At 35.7% G+C, this 21356-nt stretch overlaps 1 protein-coding gene across 1 annotated transcript in view; it reads right to left on the bottom strand.

Moving 5' to 3' along the window:
* FIGN (fidgetin) overlaps positions 1-18502 on the bottom strand; it is a 129248-nt gene extending 110746 nt beyond the window's left edge. Inside the window, exons 1-2 of the mRNA XM_008575838.1 lie at positions 18333-18502; positions 17386-17555 (exon numbers count right to left, since the gene is read on the bottom strand). Coding sequence (XP_008574060.1) covers positions 17386-17410 — 25 coding nt within the window. The 5' untranslated portion in view covers positions 17411-17555; positions 18333-18502. The remainder of the gene's footprint in view (positions 1-17385; positions 17556-18332) is intronic.
* Positions 18503-21356: the final 2854 nt, after the last annotated feature.

Below are 21356 nucleotides of genomic sequence, written 5' to 3'. Positions count from 1 at the left end.
TTTTTATATAAATGCTAGACAAGCACGTTGTTAATGTTGGCTATAGAATTGAGAATGGATAAGAAATGTGAATGTGTGCGGGGGTGAGTGAAGAAAAGAAAGAGAGCAATTTTTGCACTGTTATGTTTTATTACTAAAGTAGCACAATCACACAGATGTATATCCACCGTCCTGGGGTCAGGGGGGAGTGATTAATCTTAAAGCATTTTCAACCACTTTTTCAACAGAAAAAAATTTAAGATGATTTTTGGTGGGTGGTTTTTTTTTTGTTTGTTTTTTCTGACTTGGGCATAGAAACGTAGTATTTTGGGGTCGGGAAGGAAGAGAGAGAAGATTTGAGAGAAGCATATTTTGGTGATGTTTAAAATTTTTTTTAACACCTCTGGGGGTTTTCAGAGGGAAAGAAAGCTGATTACACAAGGCCAAGTGTTTGTCGGCTTAAAGGTGATATCATAGTTATGTTCAGTATCAGAAGTGTTGCGAGTACAGGCATCATTTCTATGCGCTTTGTGCCAGAAAGGTAAACACTGAATTGTATTGTGGAGTAAAACAATAAGAAATCCCTTTCCTCTCAGGCTTTCAAGGCCATGTTAATCGGGTGTAATTTTTAATGAACACTAGCTGCTTGGTACTCATTCAAGACATTTCATTAGAAGGTTATTCATTTAAAAATCAACGTTCCAACCATATCAAGCTGTAACCTTTCTTGAAATGTAAATGAATGGTTTAAATGAGAAGATTAATAAAGAAGGGATGTTCCAATTCCAAGCATGGCATGCTATGTATTTTTAAATTTGTCTATGCCAGATGCTGTCAGTCAGAACAAAAAACTGTCCAAGCAGACAATCTGTGCGTCTGAATGTTGATCATGTTGGAAAGTACAGGGGGGAGGGGGAGAGAGTGTGTCAAGGATTCATGGTCCTTCATCTTTGCAGTAGAGCAAACACGTCTCTCAGTATAGCGACAGACAGCTGCTTCCACTTTCTAATGTGCCCTAACTTAGATCACTGAAAGAATTGTCAGCACTCAGAGAAACACACAAAGATAACACAGCCAGCTGCCATGGAGGGGAAAAACAGCACAGCTCAGAAGAAATGGGATTTGTTCCATTTGCATGATGCTGCCTCCCCTGGGCCCCTTTCTTTCAAATCCAAAGCACAAAAGACAACACTTAACATATTTGCTTAAAGATGACAACCTCATGTTGATTTCATTTGGATGTAACAGTGTCAGGATTACAGATATAAGAATATATTATATCTGTAACAGAGACTGACAAATGTACCCATCAGTGGAACTGTCTGATTCATCTGCTTATACAGCCATTTTACCATCCCAGGGGTGCCATCTAAGTAGTAACTTTAGAAGACTGAAGGTCTAATTTTATTACACCACATTTCAACCTACTAAACAATATTATTTCTAAAATAGATCATTTTTATTGGAAGTCTCCCTGATGAAAAATCCAGTAGACACCAGAGAATTTATGAACTGTATGGGTCCTTTGAACTCAATATACTGCCCATTTTAAACAACTTTTCTTGCTGTATGGCAAAATCCCAGTATCAAATAAGTAAAAGTTAGAGAGAGAGAAAATATGCATGTCTTGAGTGTCTAAGTATATTGATATAATAAACAGATTATATATATATATACTTAGAGAAGGAGATTATTGATTGATAACTATAATATCAGGCCTTACCCGGTCTATTTGAATAAATTTTTTGTAACCACTTAATTCTGCTTATTCCATTATGCCTTTCCTCAATATAGCATCCATACTTCAACAGCAAGTATATGAATAATCATTGCCTGTCAATATCTTTTGTACATATACTCAATCTGATTTCCAGTAAAGGTATTTTCTAGGTAGAAGCTAAGACAAGAGAATGGATTAAAGCTTGACTAGCTGCTAGCCATTATAACATGTACAACTAAGGAAACCATAGTTCTGATCTGAAGCCTACACACTTATATAAATCTTTATTTCTACAGCTTTATGAATTTTAACTTTAGTTTTAAGCAAATAAAAAGATTTAGAATGATGTGATTAAACTGATTGATCTACATTTACATTACTCTCATTTACTTGATTAGAATTATGGGGGCCAAAATTGGAGACACAAGGAGACAGTAGAGAGAAAACAATCATTTTCTTCACATGTATAATACATACACAGACACGCACATGTACACAAACACACACATAAATGTCTGCATACACTCAGTCCCACAACTCAGCCAACTGACTTCCCATAATAAAATGCTGGCTCCCTGTGTTTCTGCTTTGTCCAAAGGAACACTCTAGTGCTTGTTGTTATTTACTGGCAACAGTATAATTCACTGATTTGGTCTTGTTTTATAAAATAGAGTTAACTGCTATATGTAAAATTTCTGCACAGCAGATGGTTACCAATCATTATTTTCCATTTGTTTAGTTTCTAGTATGGAGGAGAAAAACTGTGGGGTAGTGATGCAAAGAAAACTAGCAGCCTGCATGATAACCCAACCAGTGCCAGAAGATGTATTTTTTAAAAAAATCATTTTTATCACATAGTATGTCAAGACTAAATATAATTTTGAGAAATGGAGGGAGGTTATTTGCCCCATCCCCATCCGTAAAGGAAAATGCCAATTGAATAATTTATTTTATATCTTAGTGTAAAACTCTCTAAAAAATTTAGCCTCTATATTTTTAATAGTGATCAAAGTTTCTAGAAGCAACTTATTATAACCATTAATGTTTGTCATCACCCAAGTTGAAATCACTTTCTTTACCTCTAAGTAGCTCTGTTGACCAGCAGAAAATGGGAAAAGGAGCCATTTGTGGACAAGTGCACATGCACAGAAAATTAAGCTGTAAATATCTGGACTGGGTTATTACAGGAATCTGGAAACATCTGGGGCTACAGAACAAACCAAGCCCCATTTCCACAATGTCCAGGTAATTGCTTAAATGATTTATATCTTGCTGTTTCTATTAAAAACGTCTTTAAAGAGAAACATTTGTAGGCTCGGTTTGCAATAAAAACTGGTATCTGATTTCACTTGTACAAAATCTTGTGAAAGATGCTACATTTCTTCAAGGACATACACATGACTAAACTAAACCCCGGACAAAGACTGAGTGCTGAAAGAAGGCATGGTCAGCCACTCAAGAAAACAATCACCTCATGAAACCAAATTTTAAGTGGTTTATTTATGGCTAGTTTCTACTCTAATAAAAACAATTCATTAAAAATATTCTCTTCATGCACATATGACAAACATATTCAAGCCATTTTGGGGTGCCAAACTGTGCCTCAATATCCATTTTCAATTTGTTTTAATTAGTTTCTCATAAATCTTGTTTACTGAGACTTCAACTGATTATCATACCAAATCTAACCCAAAAGGGACAAATAAGTGTCACCTCCCAGAAAGACTTGGGCCACTTAGTTAAAAATCTGGAGAGAGATTTAGGTTCACTTAGATGGTGTCTGTATGGAGCTATCAACTGGACTATTCAGAATGAAAGAGTTTTCAGTGCTGTCATGTTTCATAGACAGGTTGCTCCATTGAATAAACACACACATACACACACATATGTAGTTGTATTCAACTGAAATAATTTCATGTTTTACTTCAGATTTTAAGCCAAGAGGACAAATATAGTTTCATATTCCTCAAGATTTGCTGTGTCTAGATCTAACCAAAAATTCAATTACTGACTGTCAACCATGCATATGGGGTGTGGGGAGACAACAACAAAATAAACTATTGACCATGACTTTTAACCATGACTCGTATTTTGTGGCCACCAACTAACATTACTACCTTCTCAGGGGAATCTGCCAATTTTCTTCTACGAGAAGACTAAATAAAAAATGGCTGGCATTTTAGATGTGAAGAATCTCCATTGATATTTTTATTTACTTAGTTTAAAGCCTCACAACTCCCTAAGTATAAACCAAGTAGAATGTTTAGCCTATATCTTTTAAATCTTCCCTACATTTAGTTCGGTTGTTGGCAAGCTACCATTACAAGACTTTATAATTCATGATCTTTACTCTCAATATGATGGATTTTAATTTAAATTTAGCAATTTTAACTTACTTGAAGTTTATTGAATGTTTTCCAGAAAATCAGAAGCGACGATTTAACAAAGGAACTAAGTACATGGGTCTTTTTTGTTGTAGTGAAACTGCAAAAATGCTTTTCCTACTTTTAACATACTGTTTCATGATCTTTATTACTCTGCCTACAATATACTGTCCTTTATTGCTGAAGCTCTTTGCTGAAGATGCAGTGTTTTTGTGTAATTAACTAAGCAACATTTATCCATTGTAGCCACTTAATGGTACATCTTTGTAATATTCCAGGTTCAACAATCGGCACTGTAGATATTTTCTTCTACATATAGTGTGTGAGATCAACCTAGATTTCAATATGAAGTGGTAAGATAGCATCTAGAACTTTTCAACTCTGAAGAGCCCAAATTGAAAGAATACTAGTGAGATTTCAGTAAAGGTTATAGGTTTTCTTAGTAAAATTGTGTTTTTAAAAGAATGACAATAGAGCCTTTGTTTTTTCTGGTTTCTGTCATGAAGCATGTGAACAAGTGCTTTTCTCTGATACATCTTTAGGTTTAAAAACACAAATGTAAAATAAAAACATTGTTGACTAACTCATTACATTTCAACATTTGATCAAATTGGATTTCCCTTAGAAAATTTTATAATGCTATTTGTTGTAACATCAGGGACAGATTTGATAAAGAAAATGACCCTTTCATAAGCATGCAAACCCAACTGGTAAAGTAATTGAACCACTAGAAGACAGGGCCATTGGATGTAATACTAGCTAAATTGTTTACTGCACAGTATTTAGTACAAAATAAGTTAATAACATCAGACACTAAACATAGAACAAAAATATGCCAATTAAAATGTTAACCAAAGACATTCATAAACTACAGGGTCACTCAAACTTATCATATCCATTGTAGGTCAACTAGTTTGTATCTCACATCTTACAACCCCAAGTTCCATCATTTCCCAAGGAAATCTGTTTTGAGTATTGTCACGACACATATGTGCACACTGCCTGTTTATCAGAGAAAGGACAAAATAGAAAGAAATGCCTAAACGGGTGCTGATTTCCCATGTTCAACCAAAGACTGAATAACCAACTGTCAGTCAACCCCGTGTTGGCAAGAAGTTGATCTGGAAGTCTACAAGTCTAACATTTAATGATTCTGCACCCTCAAATTTTTCTGACTGCAAATACATGAGGAAAAACGTTAAATATGTAGCCCGTAATGATTTGAAGCTATTTGTTATGGCCTATAATCAAAGTAGGCTAAAGATTTGTGTTTTGTAAGATTTAAAGACAGCATTATGATGTTGTTTTTATAAAATAGTTTAAATGCTCTCCTATCCAGAGATATGAAAATAGAATGACTACAAGCTCCTTTTTAGGTATATAATTATAAAACTATCTTTCAGGGTTATAAAGTCTTTCTTTGGTAATTAAATTACATAAAGAATATAGAAATTTCCATTTTTAAAATGAAATACACAATTTTAATAGATCTGTTCTTTATACATTTTAAAAAGCACCTTTCAATTTTTTTAAGTAAGATTATTAAAAGATTAACCAAGTGACAGTTGTCTATGCTTTTATCAATTCAATTCACCAAGCATTTATTGAACATCTATTACAGGTCTTGCACTGTGCACACATTGAAGAGATTAAAAAGGAGATTAAAAATAAAAATAAGTCAGATGTATCTATTCTCAAGGAATTTACAGTTTCATAAAAGAGAAACACAAATGCCCAGCAATTGAGAGTACAAGAAAGATGATGGTAAATGAGTGAAAGGAAGTATTTTTTTAAATTATCAGGAAATATTAAGTAGATATCAAAATGCATTCCTAATTAGTGTGGCTCAATGAAGTCCTCACAGATGATGCAACATTTGACCTGGATAAGTCTAGGTAGAATTTCAACAGGTAGGGAAGAGCATGCCAGGGAGTAAAAAGAAGGTGAAAAAAGACAAGTTGCTGATAAAGGAAAGGAAAGAGGGAATTACTTCCAGTTTGATAAAGATCCAACTTTCACACTCCTATCTATCTACCTGTCTACCTATGTGTACATTTATTTTAAGGATTTTATGTCTCTAACTCCATTGCTTAAGTTAAACTGATTGTCAGTCTACTTGTTACAGGGGAAAAGCATTAGCTAACTAATACTCAATCAACTCTCAAGATGTTAGAATTGCTGACACTTTGGGTTGAAACCAAATAGTAAGCATATTTAATGAATGGTTACCATCCCTTCTGAAGGGCTCAACAAAGTGATAAATAATCCTTGAGTTTCCTTCATTGTTTCCAAGACAATTTCTGGAGCATCTTTAAGAGAAACAAAAATCCTTTTCATCAGCCACAGGCTACTAGCAAAGTTCCAAGTTACTCAGACTCATTAGTCCACAATGAAGCATTCATGGATTATATAAAACTGCGAGAAATCTTAATAGTCACTGGATCACTAAAACTCCCCTTTTATAAAAAAAGTAAACTGAGGCTCAGAGAGGTTGAGTGACTTACCCAGGTTAACAAATACGATTGACTGTGGAATCTGATGACACTTTCCTTCATCACTGTCACTTTCCTGATGTACTCTTAGCAGCCTGGGAGCAATGTTCTTAGAGTCTAGACAGGTTGTTGAACTTGAGCCAGAGAGTGAACTACTTCTACTATATGTCATTAGTATATTCAATCCTGAACAGATGTCTATATTTTATGACTCCAAACCAGGAAGAATGATACTTTTTAAAAGGAAAAAATTTAAGATTTCGTGAGACATATAAACTTTTGCTTCAGAGGAGTCATTCTTGATCCTAACATACACTAGAATTACCTAGGAAGCTTAAAAGAAATAGGTCATCCCCCAAAACTCCATTTATCTGGTCTGGGGTAAAGTTTAGGCAAAAGTTTTATTATTGTTTTTTGCTTGTTTGGGGTTTTTTGTTTGTTTTTTGTTCATGAGGGTAGAGCTAGCATTTGCAGAATAGATACAAAATTTACTATTAAATTTTGTTAAATCAAATCAAATCATATATTTATCTGCTTCAATGATTTGAACTCCTATAATAGCAATAAATAAATTATTTTCAAAAAGAAGGCTTTAAAAAGTTATATTTCAATCCTTGGTGGATTTTCTTCCAAAACTTCATTTGTGGCCTAAGCAAACTGAGTATGTTGAGGAAGAAAAACGAAACTAACAGTTATATGAATCATCTTTAAAGGCATATATGTTGTTATACTTTTTCAAATTATGGGGAGAAGAAAGGGAAATCATTCTTTTAATTTGGATGATCACAAATCCCATATATTCAGGATGTTACATAGAAACTACTATTTTTAAAAGGGAGAATATAATTTGTTTAGATAAACCACTGCATACTATTTAGTGTACACTAGTAAGTAATTTCTAACAAGTGATCACTTTCCCCACATAATTATATTAAGATTTAATTAACAAAATTCCCAATATTATTTTTAGTGATAGCCACATGAAAATAGTTCTTACCCTTAGCTTTGTCTAAACAACTTTCCCTATTTTTTTTTTCCTTTTAATTATTTCCCCCATTCCTACAAGTTGTCTTTCATCAAGGGCAGTTTCTCCATGACAAGTGTTGTTTTATTTTCCCCCACTACACAGCCTAATATCCTCTTAATTAATTCAAACTACTCCCTCATGATCTAAATATCATATTCCAGTGGCTCAAGTTAAATTTGATTTTCCAGATGATCAAGTAATACCAGTCTTGCAGATATATACCAAAACAAACAAACAAAACAGAAAACCCAGCCCCTCACAATGGTACACAGGGAGGTAGCTGGACTGTCCAGAGATGGCTGAGACAGCCAGGTTGTCGATGGGTACCAAATAGCAAAAATATTTAAACTATGTATTTAGGTACACATGTGCATTACACTTACACATTTGCAACACCTCCTAAATGTTAGCTCAGTGATGGTGGCATTTTGGCTTAACAGGATACATTTCAAGGAAACATCACTACATCATGATAAAATTGTTGATTTTTAACCATCATTAAAAACAAACCTATTCCACATGCTGTACTGTCCTCACTGAGTATGTTTAAAAATAAACAGTAAAAAATAGTTTCCCTGTAAGCATTTTACTTTCATGCTAAAACAAAATAAAACAAGACAAAAATGAAAAATAAACAAAACAAGTAGTAATGTATTATATACACTCATTAACAGACTTATTAAAGAACAAAACATAAAGAACTTTCAATATTATGTTTTTTTGCTAATACTTTAACTGCTTAAGTGTTATTGATAGTAATTTCACACCCATATTTAAAAACAAAAAGAAATTCCAAAAGAGATTCTGCATATTTATGGTACTTTTCTCTTTCTAGAGAGACACCAGCTCAGATTAAACATCTATTTCTGAATAATATTATACTGTCTTACCATTCATGAGTAAATTCATATTGATGACTGGTTAATTGGTACTTTTAGGATTATACAAAACATATTTTTCCAATTAGAGAACACTTATCGTATTCATAACACATTTAAAATCTTACCGGAGAAAAAACAAGTACTGTTCATAGAGGCATATAAAATTCAAAAACTAGTGACATATTTTTTCCTTCCAGTTTGTCAAACAAAGATTCAGGCCATTCATGGTCCCCAGCATCTACATTTGGGTCATTCCAGTATTTCCCCCCAAAATGTTGCTTAATCTCCTTCCACAATGCAAATGAAAATCTCCCTTTAAAAGAAAACTTGGTACTCACACTGCTGGCGTAGGATACCAGGGTAGGGGTGGGGGGATAAGACCCACATCTTTTGTAAGTTGGGCCCAAAATTGACTCCAGATTTGTGAGTCATGAGCAGAAAGTCAGTTTTAATATAGATGTACTTTAAAAAGTAAAAATGGCTATTATTCTTAACAAGTTACATATTGGGTATTATTCTTTTAAAATGACTCATAAAATATCTTTTTAAGTACTTAAAGTCATGAATATGTTCTACTCTTTTACCTCTGCATGAATGTAATTTTTCATTTTCCAGGAAAGGATACATTTTCTAACTAACCCCGTTAACCTAATTACTCATAAAGAAATACCAAAGCGTCCCTGACATCAATGCCTTCACAAAGAAATGTATCTGTGCACATGCACAAGAACATATTCCATTTAGATAATCAAAACTGTAATTTTTATTTAAATGATTTTCTTCCCTGTATTCCCTACAAGAGAAATTTATCAAAAGCAGTTAAAGTTTGTAAACATTAAGACTGTTCTACAAATATCCTTGTTTCTTCAGCCATATACTTTAACTCGAAAGTATGAGCTATTAAGCAAAAAAAGAATACTATTTATTTAATAGCATTTGATCTTAAAATGAGGATTGTAATGAAAATGCCTTCAATATTAAGGGAACCTTTTTATCTCACTCAGAATAATTATCTTGTAAATTAAAATCAGTGAATCACACCTAATTAAGATTTATAATTTAGCATCATTGAGATATATGATCAAAAAGAAAGAGTTTACAATCTTCAATTTGAAATGGAAATAGAGAAGTGAACAGAGGAAAAATAAATGAGCTATTTTGGGCATAACAATGCACTATTATTGCCACATATTTACATAGGTTTCTGGTTTAATCAGTTTTAAAGCCAAACATTTAATATGAAAGTGCAACATACTAAAGGATAGGAGTAAAGTAATTTCCCAGTTGAAATTATTTGGAATTAATAATTCCAAAACTGAAATTATACACACTGGAGAATTTGTAGATAGAACATAGAACATTTAAAAATATGGATCGTGGCTAACACTTCCCCTTAAAATATTTCAAGTTTGTGATACCTTTAATGAAAAAGACTCCTAAAGTGTGGGGTGAATTTTTAACTAAACAGGACACTGTTGTAATTGTTATTTCCAAGCTTCCTTTCATTAAAGTGAATATCAGTTTAGAGAGCAACACCTTGATACTACAAATGGCAAAGATTTTTTCTTCTTAGAAGGTCTCATATATAGTATTTCTCGCCACAAAGTCTAACAAGGCATTCAAAATAAGTTGAATATTTTTTTTCCTCAAAAACATCTTTAAGCCCCCCATCCTCACCCCTGTCTTAAATTATATAAAAGAATAGTTACTTTTCCCTGGCTCTTTGATAATTTCCTTCCTGGCACAGTCATCTGATGTGAGAAATATCTTTTGAGAATAAATAAATAAATATCTGGTGCGACTTCCAGTGCACTCAGATCCTACTTGCTGGACATTCCATGGTATCTCAGTTTTGACTTGAAAAAGCAGCTTGCCTTTACAATTTAGCTTTAGGTATTTCAATATGAAGTTTGACCTCACTGAGAACTACCTTGGGAAGCAACTATGTAAATGTTTTGTCCACCCATCAGCACAAAACGTTCAAACCAAAGAGGAAAAGGGATCATGACTGTGGTATTCAGGGACAGGGAGGTTACTGAAGTACGAATTGACAAACTAAGTTTACAATTTGAATATAATATATTGCAAAGTTAGTGTTACTGCATGAAAGACTTACTTTTCATCTTTAATACAGCTGTCACCACATGTTTATAGAGCCACAACGCCACTTTCTAATGTCAAAATATCAATACGGATACTATTATAACAAAGCAATTATTTTGTACTTGCTCCTCTTCCCTATCACTCAAGGAGTTGTGCTTTTTTTTTTAAATGGTCAGTGTTTTCTATATTTTTAGACACTTTATGTTAAAAAAATAGTTATTGTTTGTGCTGCCTCAACCTTCGGAGTGGGTAGTGGTGGTGCATGGCAACAGGGAATCTGTTACACAGATTTGTTATTACAAATCTCACTAAAATCTTCCCACTCTACTTATTCTGTGCTTGAGGAATAAGTATTTAAGTATGTACCAGGGTGCAAACAATTAAAAAACCACAAAGTTCCTTTTAGGAATATTGCACAAAAATCTATGTGATATATCAGAGATACATCAGGCACAGGACCACGTAAGATAAAAGCAAATATTTCGATCATCAGTTCATGGATAGAAAGAGCAGGAGATACCTAACGGTCCATTTTTTTTTTTTTTCCTTCAATTCCCTTACTAAACTCCCATTAGTATCTGTTTAGGCAGAGACACATGGGATAATTGTGGAATAGTCAGTCTCCAAGTAGGAAACCCAGTGATTATCACAAAGCCCTCAATAAAAGTTTGTAGGTGGTGAAGGCAGAGCTGGCTTCATTGCCCTGCAACCTGGGTAGGCACCACCCGCCCTTTTCGAAGGGCCCTGCACTTTAATGCTCTATTGTTGCTGTCTTGAAATTATTAATCATTTTTGGACAAGATGCCTCACATTTTAACTTAGCACCGAGCCCCAGAAATAATTTAGGAAGTCCTAGGTAAATGTTCGTTGATGGGGAGAATAATAAGTCAAAAGAATAGCAAAAAGTTTACAGCAGCATATAGAAACCCATGGCTTCACATTGCACTACTTTTTAAATTTAATTTTGAATGGTACTGTTCCCATGAATAATATTTCATCATAAATCAGTGCATGAAAGCAGAGACCACCAATTTTCAGATGAGTTCACTCTCACATGTGTATGACATTTAATTGTCAGTTGTTTAAAGAGCATCCAATTGACACAAGGCAAACATTAGTTGAATTGGGAAAAATAAAAAGAGATTTTTTTTTTTGGCAGATGGAGTAAAATGCAGTTTCTGTTCTCTTGCCAGAAATATATCCACAAGTGGGCAAGAATAAATATATAAATTACAGCACAAATCAAAACTCATAAGAAAAAAACTGAGTAATGGTATTTTTCAACATTAAGATATTGGGGAAAAGAAAACATTGTATGATATTTTACATTTTGTATTCTGCAGTAAAAAAAATAAATCTTTATTGTAAATTATATATCCCTAATAATTTTCAATAAAAGCTACTCATCCTATGAAAATAAGAACAAAATACTATCTAGAAGTACATTTTTCAAGACTATTAAAAAACCTGCTTTCTAAAAAAGACTTCCCAACACAAAAATATAAATACTTAAGCTGGGTTGCAGAGTAAAAAAAAAAGTTTAACCTTGGGCCTTCCAATAATAAATCATGCATTCTACTTTCAAGATGTATCAGTTGCAAAAATGATCAGAAGCAGTGATACAATAAATGCTTTGTGAAAGTCACAGTAGCTAAAATATGAGCAAACATATCCATTTATACATATATTTAACATAAATACATTTGAATTGAAATTCTCCTTTGTATTTACTGCTTCCGATATACCCTGAAACAACAGCCCACCATATGCAATAAGCAAAGTGTCAATATTCAAATAATAAGACAACAAGCAAATTTGTTGCATAAAAAATATAAATATTATTAACAGAAAGTGCCATATGATATCTCATGTTTTGATGGTTTCTGATTACGTATCTCTTCTGCCTCTTCACTGTCTTAGCTGAGACTACTCTTGTCAACAGGTCCTGTAAGGATGTGCTATCCCGAGGCAGAGCTTCTGAGCAGCACCTGTGGTGCTGCCCTAAGGAAACAGCATACCCACCTGCTTTTGATTTGCTTCAAACTTATCAGTACAATTTATTTTGATCAGTACAATATAATGCATTCTTGCCTACTCCTTACTTTTATTATCTGCATTTCTTTTAGTAAACATCCCTCAAGTAAAATTGCCATTTAAATAACATCAAATACATATACATATATATAAATCAGTAATCAGCAATCATGTCAAAGCAGCTATGCTTGAAATTTCTACTAGTACCTAAATGAAAAAGTTAATGCTAAAAATTCAAGTTTAGAAAAAAGGAGGAAAACTGCAAAATCCAACCATAAACACTAATTGCTACACAGGCCATTTATTTGCAGTCTTTTTTTTTTTAAGCCTTTAATTTTTAATAAACAGAAATTTATATATAATCCTCTGTGTGTGTGTGTGTGTGTGTGTTAATTGAAAGGTGGAATAGTTTTTGGACTTGCAGTCTTCCAGGTGGTACCCCAAAATAATTTCTAAGTTCAACTGATTTTAATAAATATTAGGTCTTATTTATCCCAAAAGGAAGAGTCATCATTTTGGTTTTTTAATCCAGGGAAAAAATTGTATCATTTTCTGCACTATTTGTTTATTCTGATTTATCAATGACTCAGGAATAAAAAGCAGATATGCTGATTAATCAAGTCTTATCGATCAGTAGCATATGTCAATATTTCACATAAATGTCAACAAAATAATTTTTTCCAATCAAAAATTTAGAAATCAATTTAAATTCCTGGTAATTAAATTTATTAGTTCTTTAACAACGAAGGTAGCACTCTGTAAAAAGTACTACTATGTAAAATTTGTACTCAAGAATATATTAATCAAAGGTAAAACAGCAAACATTTCTATTAAATCAAGGTTCTAAGAACAAATTAAGAAAGTTCAAAACATAAAAGCCTGCAATTGTTCCAAATACACCTCGTCATTTCTGCTGATTTTGGACCATTAAAACTGATTACTTAATTAGGCAATCACTCAAGGCATCCAAACACTCACACAGACAAAAATAAGGAAGTATTAGCATAGTCATCTGCACTTTGAGATGAAAATTCTGAAAAACATTACAGACACCCCAACTTTCTGGATCTGTCCCTATGCATAAACTAAACATTAAATTCTAAAAGGTGAAACCTGAAGTTCAAGGAAGAAAATTTACCTACAATGAAGTTACTAATTTATCTTTTCAGATGGCTTATATTTTAAACTATCTTAGAAATGTCAAGTAATAATACGGATTGTCTCTAGATTCTTGAATATACTACTTCTTTTCTTCCCTCTGGTCATACTCTTCTATTATCTAAAAGTAATTATTGAAATTTCTGTTCTCTTGTATGTCTATCAGAAAAGTACCTGCCTACAAAATGCTTTTCAAAGTTCCTACCTAACATGAGTAAAAACAACAACAAAAAAAGATTTTCGATGTTTGGGGGGCATGGAAAAAAAAAAAAAACAGAACTGGAAACTCAGCTGCATAAGTCTTAAATATAACTAAAGAATAAAACCCTATGTTTTCACTCAGAAGATTGCAGATATAGTTTTAAGAAACTCACTGATTCGGTACAGTCAGAAGAAAAAAAATATTGTTTTCCAAAAAAAGATGTTTCTTGAAATAATTCCAAAGAGACCTTATAAACTGTTTTTTTAGAAGAGAAAATCAAGTCAACTCACACATACAGCTTCCAAACAGAAGTCTCACCCTCTTCCAGGAAAACAATGAGATTTTATTACCCTGCTATGATTCTTTCATTTCAGACATGATTAATTAGGAAGTATTACACTTCTCAAAACTCCCACCACACTCTTCATTGCTTATTTGATGACAAGCCCACATGAAATAACAAGTAGCCACCAAGCAGTATAAAACAAGTATCCAAAAACTCCATGTCAAAGAAGGAACACTTCTTTTATATCTTCGCCTCCAAAAATGAAGCAGACTGCTTTTAACTTCTTTCACAAATAGTTTTTTTTTTTTAACTTGGTCACTTTTGTAACAATTCCTTTTAAATTTTGAATAACATGTACACTATATTCAGTATTCAAGAATACATGCATGTTTAATCTGATACCCCTATTTTTAAGCTGAAATTCCAAAGGACTTGTGAGTCCATGTAGTTGATATTGATAACCATCCACATGCACAATTAATAAACAATACAGATGATGTGTGAAAGCATGTTTTAGGACATGGTTTTTATAGAAAAAAATGTTTCTTTCCCAAATAAAAGCTCATTTGTCACAAATATAATAAAGATAGGAAACAGGAGTAAAAGAGTAAAAGAAAGAAAGGAAGAGGATAACTCTAAAATTCGAATGAATGAAAAACCCTGACTCTCTGCATATTCTTCCAAACTCCTCTTTCAAAATAATATTCCTTTTGAACAATCTATTTTCAAAATGTCCATGTGAACTAAGAAGCCAGCCATAGCTGAATGCATTATACATGTATATTTTAACAATCACTAGTTTGTAAAGGCTGCATTTCCCCTTCAACCTTTCAACTGTTATGTCCATAAAACTTCACACATAGTACAATACTAATAAATAGATCTTGCTGGTACCAGGAAACATTTTTTTAAATCTATACTGGTCAAAATATCCTTGTGTGAGTGTGTTGTTTTCTTTTTCCCTGTTGTATTAAATTTAGGATCAAAAACATCAAAGCAGCTTCCACCTCGGACCTAACTTTTAGAGGATCAATGTGACAAGGCAGTCCCTGATAGATGTTTCTCTTGATAAACGACTTGTTCAAAAGAGACATTGTAGCTTTCATTTCCTGACCACAACACACTTTTAATTTGCAACAGCAGAGCTGCCAGAGTGCGAGCACTTGCCCACTTTCTTGCCTTTTAGGTTTGTAGCTCTGGCTCCTTTAGGCCACACATTTGAGACATATATTTAGACATAATCTAAAAATAATCAGAGTAATAGAATTAGAAAACAGAAGCCACTAATGCCATTTTATGCATATACACAAGTGTCTACTTTATATGTATATAACCCCCCACCCCAGGATCCTAGTGTATGATAACAAGCCTCCAAAGTGAACATCACTTGCACATCGGGCATTTAAACACACAGGGAAATAAATTATGTGACTATTATTTAATAGTAGGAAGAGACTGGGGGAGGGGAGCAATTTACTTAAATCTGCTGTTAAATGTAATGAATTATAAGATTGCCGATGCCAAAGTGTTTACATATTATTGCAATGATTATTACTACTACCAAGAAATCACATTTAAGTATCAATACGGTGAACAGTCAAACCATCCAATTTCTGCTCTCAGCACATTGTCCGAGTTCCGATTTAAAATTTATAAATGTAATATCCTCCTCATCACAGGCAGCAGCCCAATCTGCTCTGAATATATATTACAGCTTTAACATCACAGAGGGAAATCGCCCATCTGGCAATCCCATTCGCTTCAACAGCTCCGGGGGAAAAAAAGCTGTGCTCTCTCCTCCTTAAAACATTTCTCAGGGCAAATTATGTGCATCTAAAATAAACAGTCTTCTTATTGATCGCTTCAAAGTCAACAAGTTCCAAATGCAAAATTCAATCAAATCCTTCCTATCATGTAAGAGCGGTGAGTGTTTAGCTCAATAGTCACCAGAGTCCGACCAGAAGTGTATGTCGCGCAACGAGTCTTGTAGTCCCTTTCCTTGTATTCACATTTGTGTTACGAGAGACCAGTGACCACGGCCACACTATAGACCTCTATCAGCTTTGCCCCACTGTTATTTCTTTTCTTTTCTTTTCTTTTTTCATATTTTCTCCTTCCTTGCCTCTGTCTTTTCAGGAGGAATTCACAATTGTGGGGTAAATGTAAAAACAACAACAAAAAAAAAGCAGTTTAAGGTGAACATATCTCGTGGTTATGCAAAATACTTTAACATCTTTTTTTGTTGTTCCCTCTCAGTCTTAATTGAATATAGCAAAGTGTACACACAGCACTGCCACAAGAGCTATTGAAAACCCCCTCTCACTCCATTTAACTGACTGTTTTTTTTTTCTTTTTGTAAAGAAAGAGTAAAGAGTGATTTCAAACGAAGTCAATTTCAGTGCCTGATTATTTAATTCTGTCACAGGTTAAAAGTAAAAAGCGCTGACATGCAGAGACAAGTGAATGGCAAGGGGGAAAAAAACTACCACTGTTCCTTAAAGCACATTAAAGACTTTGAGCAATCAAAAAATATATTTTATATTCAAGTAAAAGATACCCCTTCACTCACTCACCCCCACCCCCCCACCCCCCAAAAAAACACTCAGAAGAACGGACTACTTCACAAAGTGCAGTCATCGAGAGGGCAGACAGTCAAACTGCATTAATAGATAAGAAAAAAAGAAATTTTCATTCAGTCCTGTGTGTGTGTACATATATATATACTTTCATAGTTAGCAATCTTTCCCCACTCTCCCGCCCTCTCCCCTGTCTACCCAGCCCCCACCCAAAAAAACCCACACTGAGTTTAACTAATTTACATACCATTTGACTTCAGCGGTTATATACTGCATTACTAGTAACATGCAACTTCAGGATTACAGCTAAATCCGATAAAAGTGGACTCAAGTAATATATTAATCAAAAGTGGATATATAAACAAGTGATAGCAAAAGAAAAAAAAAGCATGGTGACAGATTAAAACAAACATGTATATTTTTAAAAATGAATTATATATTATGAGCATCTGCTTCCCAAGAGGTCTTCAGTGATTTTATCATGCTATTTAATTTGTCTTTCCTATTTAGATGCAAAGGAAGTAAATTCCAAAACTGACATACCATAAACACTGGTGCTACTGATCATTTCTTGCTGGCAGCACAAAAAGCTGAATTGGATTTCTCACAAGCAGGAATTCCAAAGGTTGCTTTTCATTAAAGCCACTTTTCCTCTCAGCTATCAAATGTCACTGCCTTGAAACGTGGGCCCTTTCGTCAGGTATTCATTTAACCTACATGCATATAATTAAGGGGGAAAGCAACATCAACAAAAAGGGGATCTCAGATCACAGGAGAAGAAAGAAAGGAAAAAAAGCACATGACTAGGAATGCAAGTCCATGTCAATTTCACTCACTCCCATTGAAACTAACAAGAGCTCCGGGGAGGACGGTAATAGGATCAGTGGATTGTATATACCATTAAATTATACATCTTTCTCTCCCGTTCCTTGCCAACAATACGCCCACCACGCTGTACCCCCTCCAAGATGATGTGCTTACATTTTTCTGCAACCGATCTTCTGACATTTTCTCGTTCCCCCAGCCATGAGATTGTAATTTAACCTCAACTTTTTGTGTGTGTGCAAGATTCTTATTTACACTTCTTATTTACTTAGAAGTTAGTTCCCGAAGAAAGTCTAGCCCCACCCTATGGCTCCGCTTTCTTTTTATTTTTTTTTATTTTTAAAGTAAAAAGATAGTAACAAGTAAGTCCAATATAGCGCAAAACGAGGTTTTTGCAATCGCGAACTCTTAATCCCATACTATTGTTACAATGATTAAGCAGCAAAAATATGCCTTATAATGTTTCAGGGTTACTTTCTACACAGAAATTAGACAGCAGGTTGGCGTATAGGATAGAAACGAGTGCAAATTAAATTTAATGTTTACGGCACAACTCGAAGATCTCTTCTTATTACAGGTCTTGGATCTATTTATATTCTTTAAAAATAAAACAAAAACACAAACAAATTTAAACAGATGGTAGAAAACTACGAAGCTCCTCTTACCTGAACGCGCGGAGCGAGAACCCGATAGGTTAGCGTAGCATCGATCCGATGTGTTTGCTGATGAATGGAAGCTAGGGTTAAGTGAAGGTGCCTATGATTTGAAATCATTCCAAGTTTTTGAAGGGAAGACGGACTGCAGCCTCTGCCATGTTGGAATTTCAAACCCAAAACAGCTGCTTGGAAGGAGCCAGCATGCCAGAGGCTGGGCGCAGGCGCAGAGCGCCGCCGAGCCAAATTCAAATCACTTTCACACTAAGAGCCAAAGATCAGTTTTCAAAGGAGAGAGGGAGAAAGAGACGGAGGCTGCCGTGAGGGAGAGAAGACGGGAGGCAGTGGCGAGAGGCGGGCAGTGGAGAGAGACGGGCAGCGGGAAGACCGGGAGGGAGAGGGAGAGGCGCACGGAGCCCGCGGAGCTGGAGGGGGAGCAGGGAGGCGGGAGGCGAGCGGGCGAGCGAGCTAGAGACGCGCCAGAGATTCATGGGCAGGGAGGGCTCAATGGCCGCGCCGCGCGGCCGGCCGGCCGCTCGGGTCATGTTACACGGCCGGGGCCGCGGCGGTGGCCCAGCCTCGGCGACGCGCTCGCTCACGCGGCCCGGAGGGGGCCCCGAGGTCATGACTACGCGCGCGGGGACTCGGAGCTCTCCCCGCCCGCCCTCTCAGCGGCCCAGCCTGGGGCGAGGGGAGCACTGCCTCGGGGCGAAGGCGCCTTTCGTTCCCACGCGTGACCAGCCGGCCCTTGCGCTCCCCAGCCGGCCGTGGAGGGCCCGGGACGGGGCTGCGCCGCTCTCGGGCCCGGGGGCTCCTCCCTGCCGGCTCTGGCCCTCTCGACAGCTGCGGCCCGTCCACCCTTCCCCACCCGCCTACGACTCCAACAGGACAGGATCTGGCCCTGAGAGCCGGGACCTCACCCGCACCCTCCCCTGCGCCCCCAGCATCGGCCAGAAAATGACTTTATCTGCCAAGAAGAGGCAACTTCGGGGGGAAATGCGCCTGAACCCAGTGCCCCTCCCCCGTCTCCCTGTGAATAAATACAATCCTAAGTGTCTAGGTGTGCGGTCCCCTCTCGCGCTCCCTGGCTCCCCTCCCTACCTCCCCCAGGCGGCTCGGGCAGGGGAAAGCGGCGCCCGGGGGGCCTCGGTACCGGCGGCGGGTGCGCAGGCATAGACGTTAGGCTGCTGCTTTCCCAACCCCCCTCTATGGAGCGATCTGGGGACCCAGGAGTGGGAAGAGAGTAGGGGCTTTGTGGTACTGAGAGCTGAGGAAGAATGAAATGTGCAGTTGAGTGTGTTGCTCGCATCCCAGGGAGCAATGCAGTGCTGATTGTCTGTTGCTGAGATAGCCTTTTGTTCGGAACATAAGGTTTAAGAAACACACACACGTTTTCTGGGGTCTCTTGTTAGATGTAAATGTGCTGCATCCAGACGCTTACTATGCAGTGTAAGCTCAGTTGGTTTACTAATCACCCCGCCCCACCCCCAAACAATCAGGATCATTTGAATGGGAACCTCATTCAGACTTCTAGGCTGAGAGTATTGCCTTCAACCTATTTCATTCTAGACTAGCCAACCATCCAACTGAGATAATAAAGCAAACAATAACATTTGATCATGATGTCTACGAGATAATGTGCCCGGCAAAGTTCTTTAGGAATTGTAATGAGAAAGAGAGTGAGTTGGGTAATAATTTCTCTTCGTTTTCATTAAATATGACTTTAATAGATAAATGGTGAGTTTTATACTTTGGCCTGGTGGACATCCAATCCTCTATATTTCAACTAAGCTAAGAATGAAGGAGGCAAATCATATATTAGACCAGGAGCCCATCAAGCTGAAAATGTTACCTTTGAAGGTTAGGACTGAAAATGTACTTGTTTAGGACTGACCCTCCTAACGATGTTCACATTTCCCCCAGCTTCTCGGCTGTAGATTTAATAGATTAATTTGCGGCTCTCCAGATGCTGAAATGCAGCTCTTAAAAATACCAAATATATATATTGGAATTAATTTCATTTTCCTTTTGTGATTTTCCTACTTTGAATGGATACATTTCGCTAACACAATGAGAAAGAAAATTTATTTTAGTTAAATCTAGGCAGATGACAGAATTTAAAAGACAATAAGGAGTGATTCAAGATCTTAACAAATATTTCTAGGGAATGAGATTTCTATTTGGAATGGATTTGACCTTTCTGTGCATTTTTTAAAAACTAGGCTTCGAAATAAGACAGAAGAACTTTATTCTGATGTAACAGAGAACACTGAAACCCCTTTAGTTATATTTTACAAGATAGCTTTGAAAATGATACTATGAAGAGTTCATTGGATTTTGCGACAAAGAAATAAGTGTAGGAAAATATCTGTGGGTCACTGTTGAATTGAGTACAGATGAATTTAAAAAAAAAAAGCTGTGAAGAACTCATAATTTCAGTTATTGCCCATTTGGGGAATGACTGCCAGAAGTCCTCTGCACACACAGCAGATGCTCTGTACAATTCAGGCAAAACTGCTCTGTCCTTGTTTGTTAAAAAAGTTCAGAGCTCATCAACCTTTAACACTAAATTCCTGGTATTGGACTTACAGTTTCTTGCATAAATCAAAATATTGAATAAGACATATATAATAGAATACCCACTGAGTACAAAAACATTGTATTTAGATGAAAGACTTAAAACGATTCACTAGCAATATCTAAAATAAAATAATCCCTACTCTTTAAAAAGGGAGAAAAAAGTGTGGCTAGCAAGTTTATTAACAGACAATAACTAGTACTTTTTTCCAATTCCTTTATATATTCATTTGGAACACACTTTATAAAGTCCATTATTCAACATACAAATATAATTAACTTTGGAATCAAAGAAAGGGAAAACTTCAAAAGAGAACTGCATGTATTTACACAGAATTTCAAAATTTTTCAAAATTACATAAACTCAGGGGGGAAAAGACTTACGTACTAGAATATACATAATGGGATTTGCATGACTAATAAGATCCACAGTGGAGTTTGTCACTGCACTATTTCTAA

Source organism: Galeopterus variegatus, unplaced genomic scaffold (assembly GCF_000696425.1).
Source record: "Galeopterus variegatus unplaced genomic scaffold, G_variegatus-3.0.2 Scaffold1, whole genome shotgun sequence".
NCBI classification, from domain to species: Eukaryota; Metazoa; Chordata; class Mammalia; order Dermoptera; family Cynocephalidae; genus Galeopterus; species Galeopterus variegatus.
The sequence above is the reverse complement of the archived record's forward strand: the minus strand, read 5'-3'. Positions and strand labels throughout refer to the sequence as shown.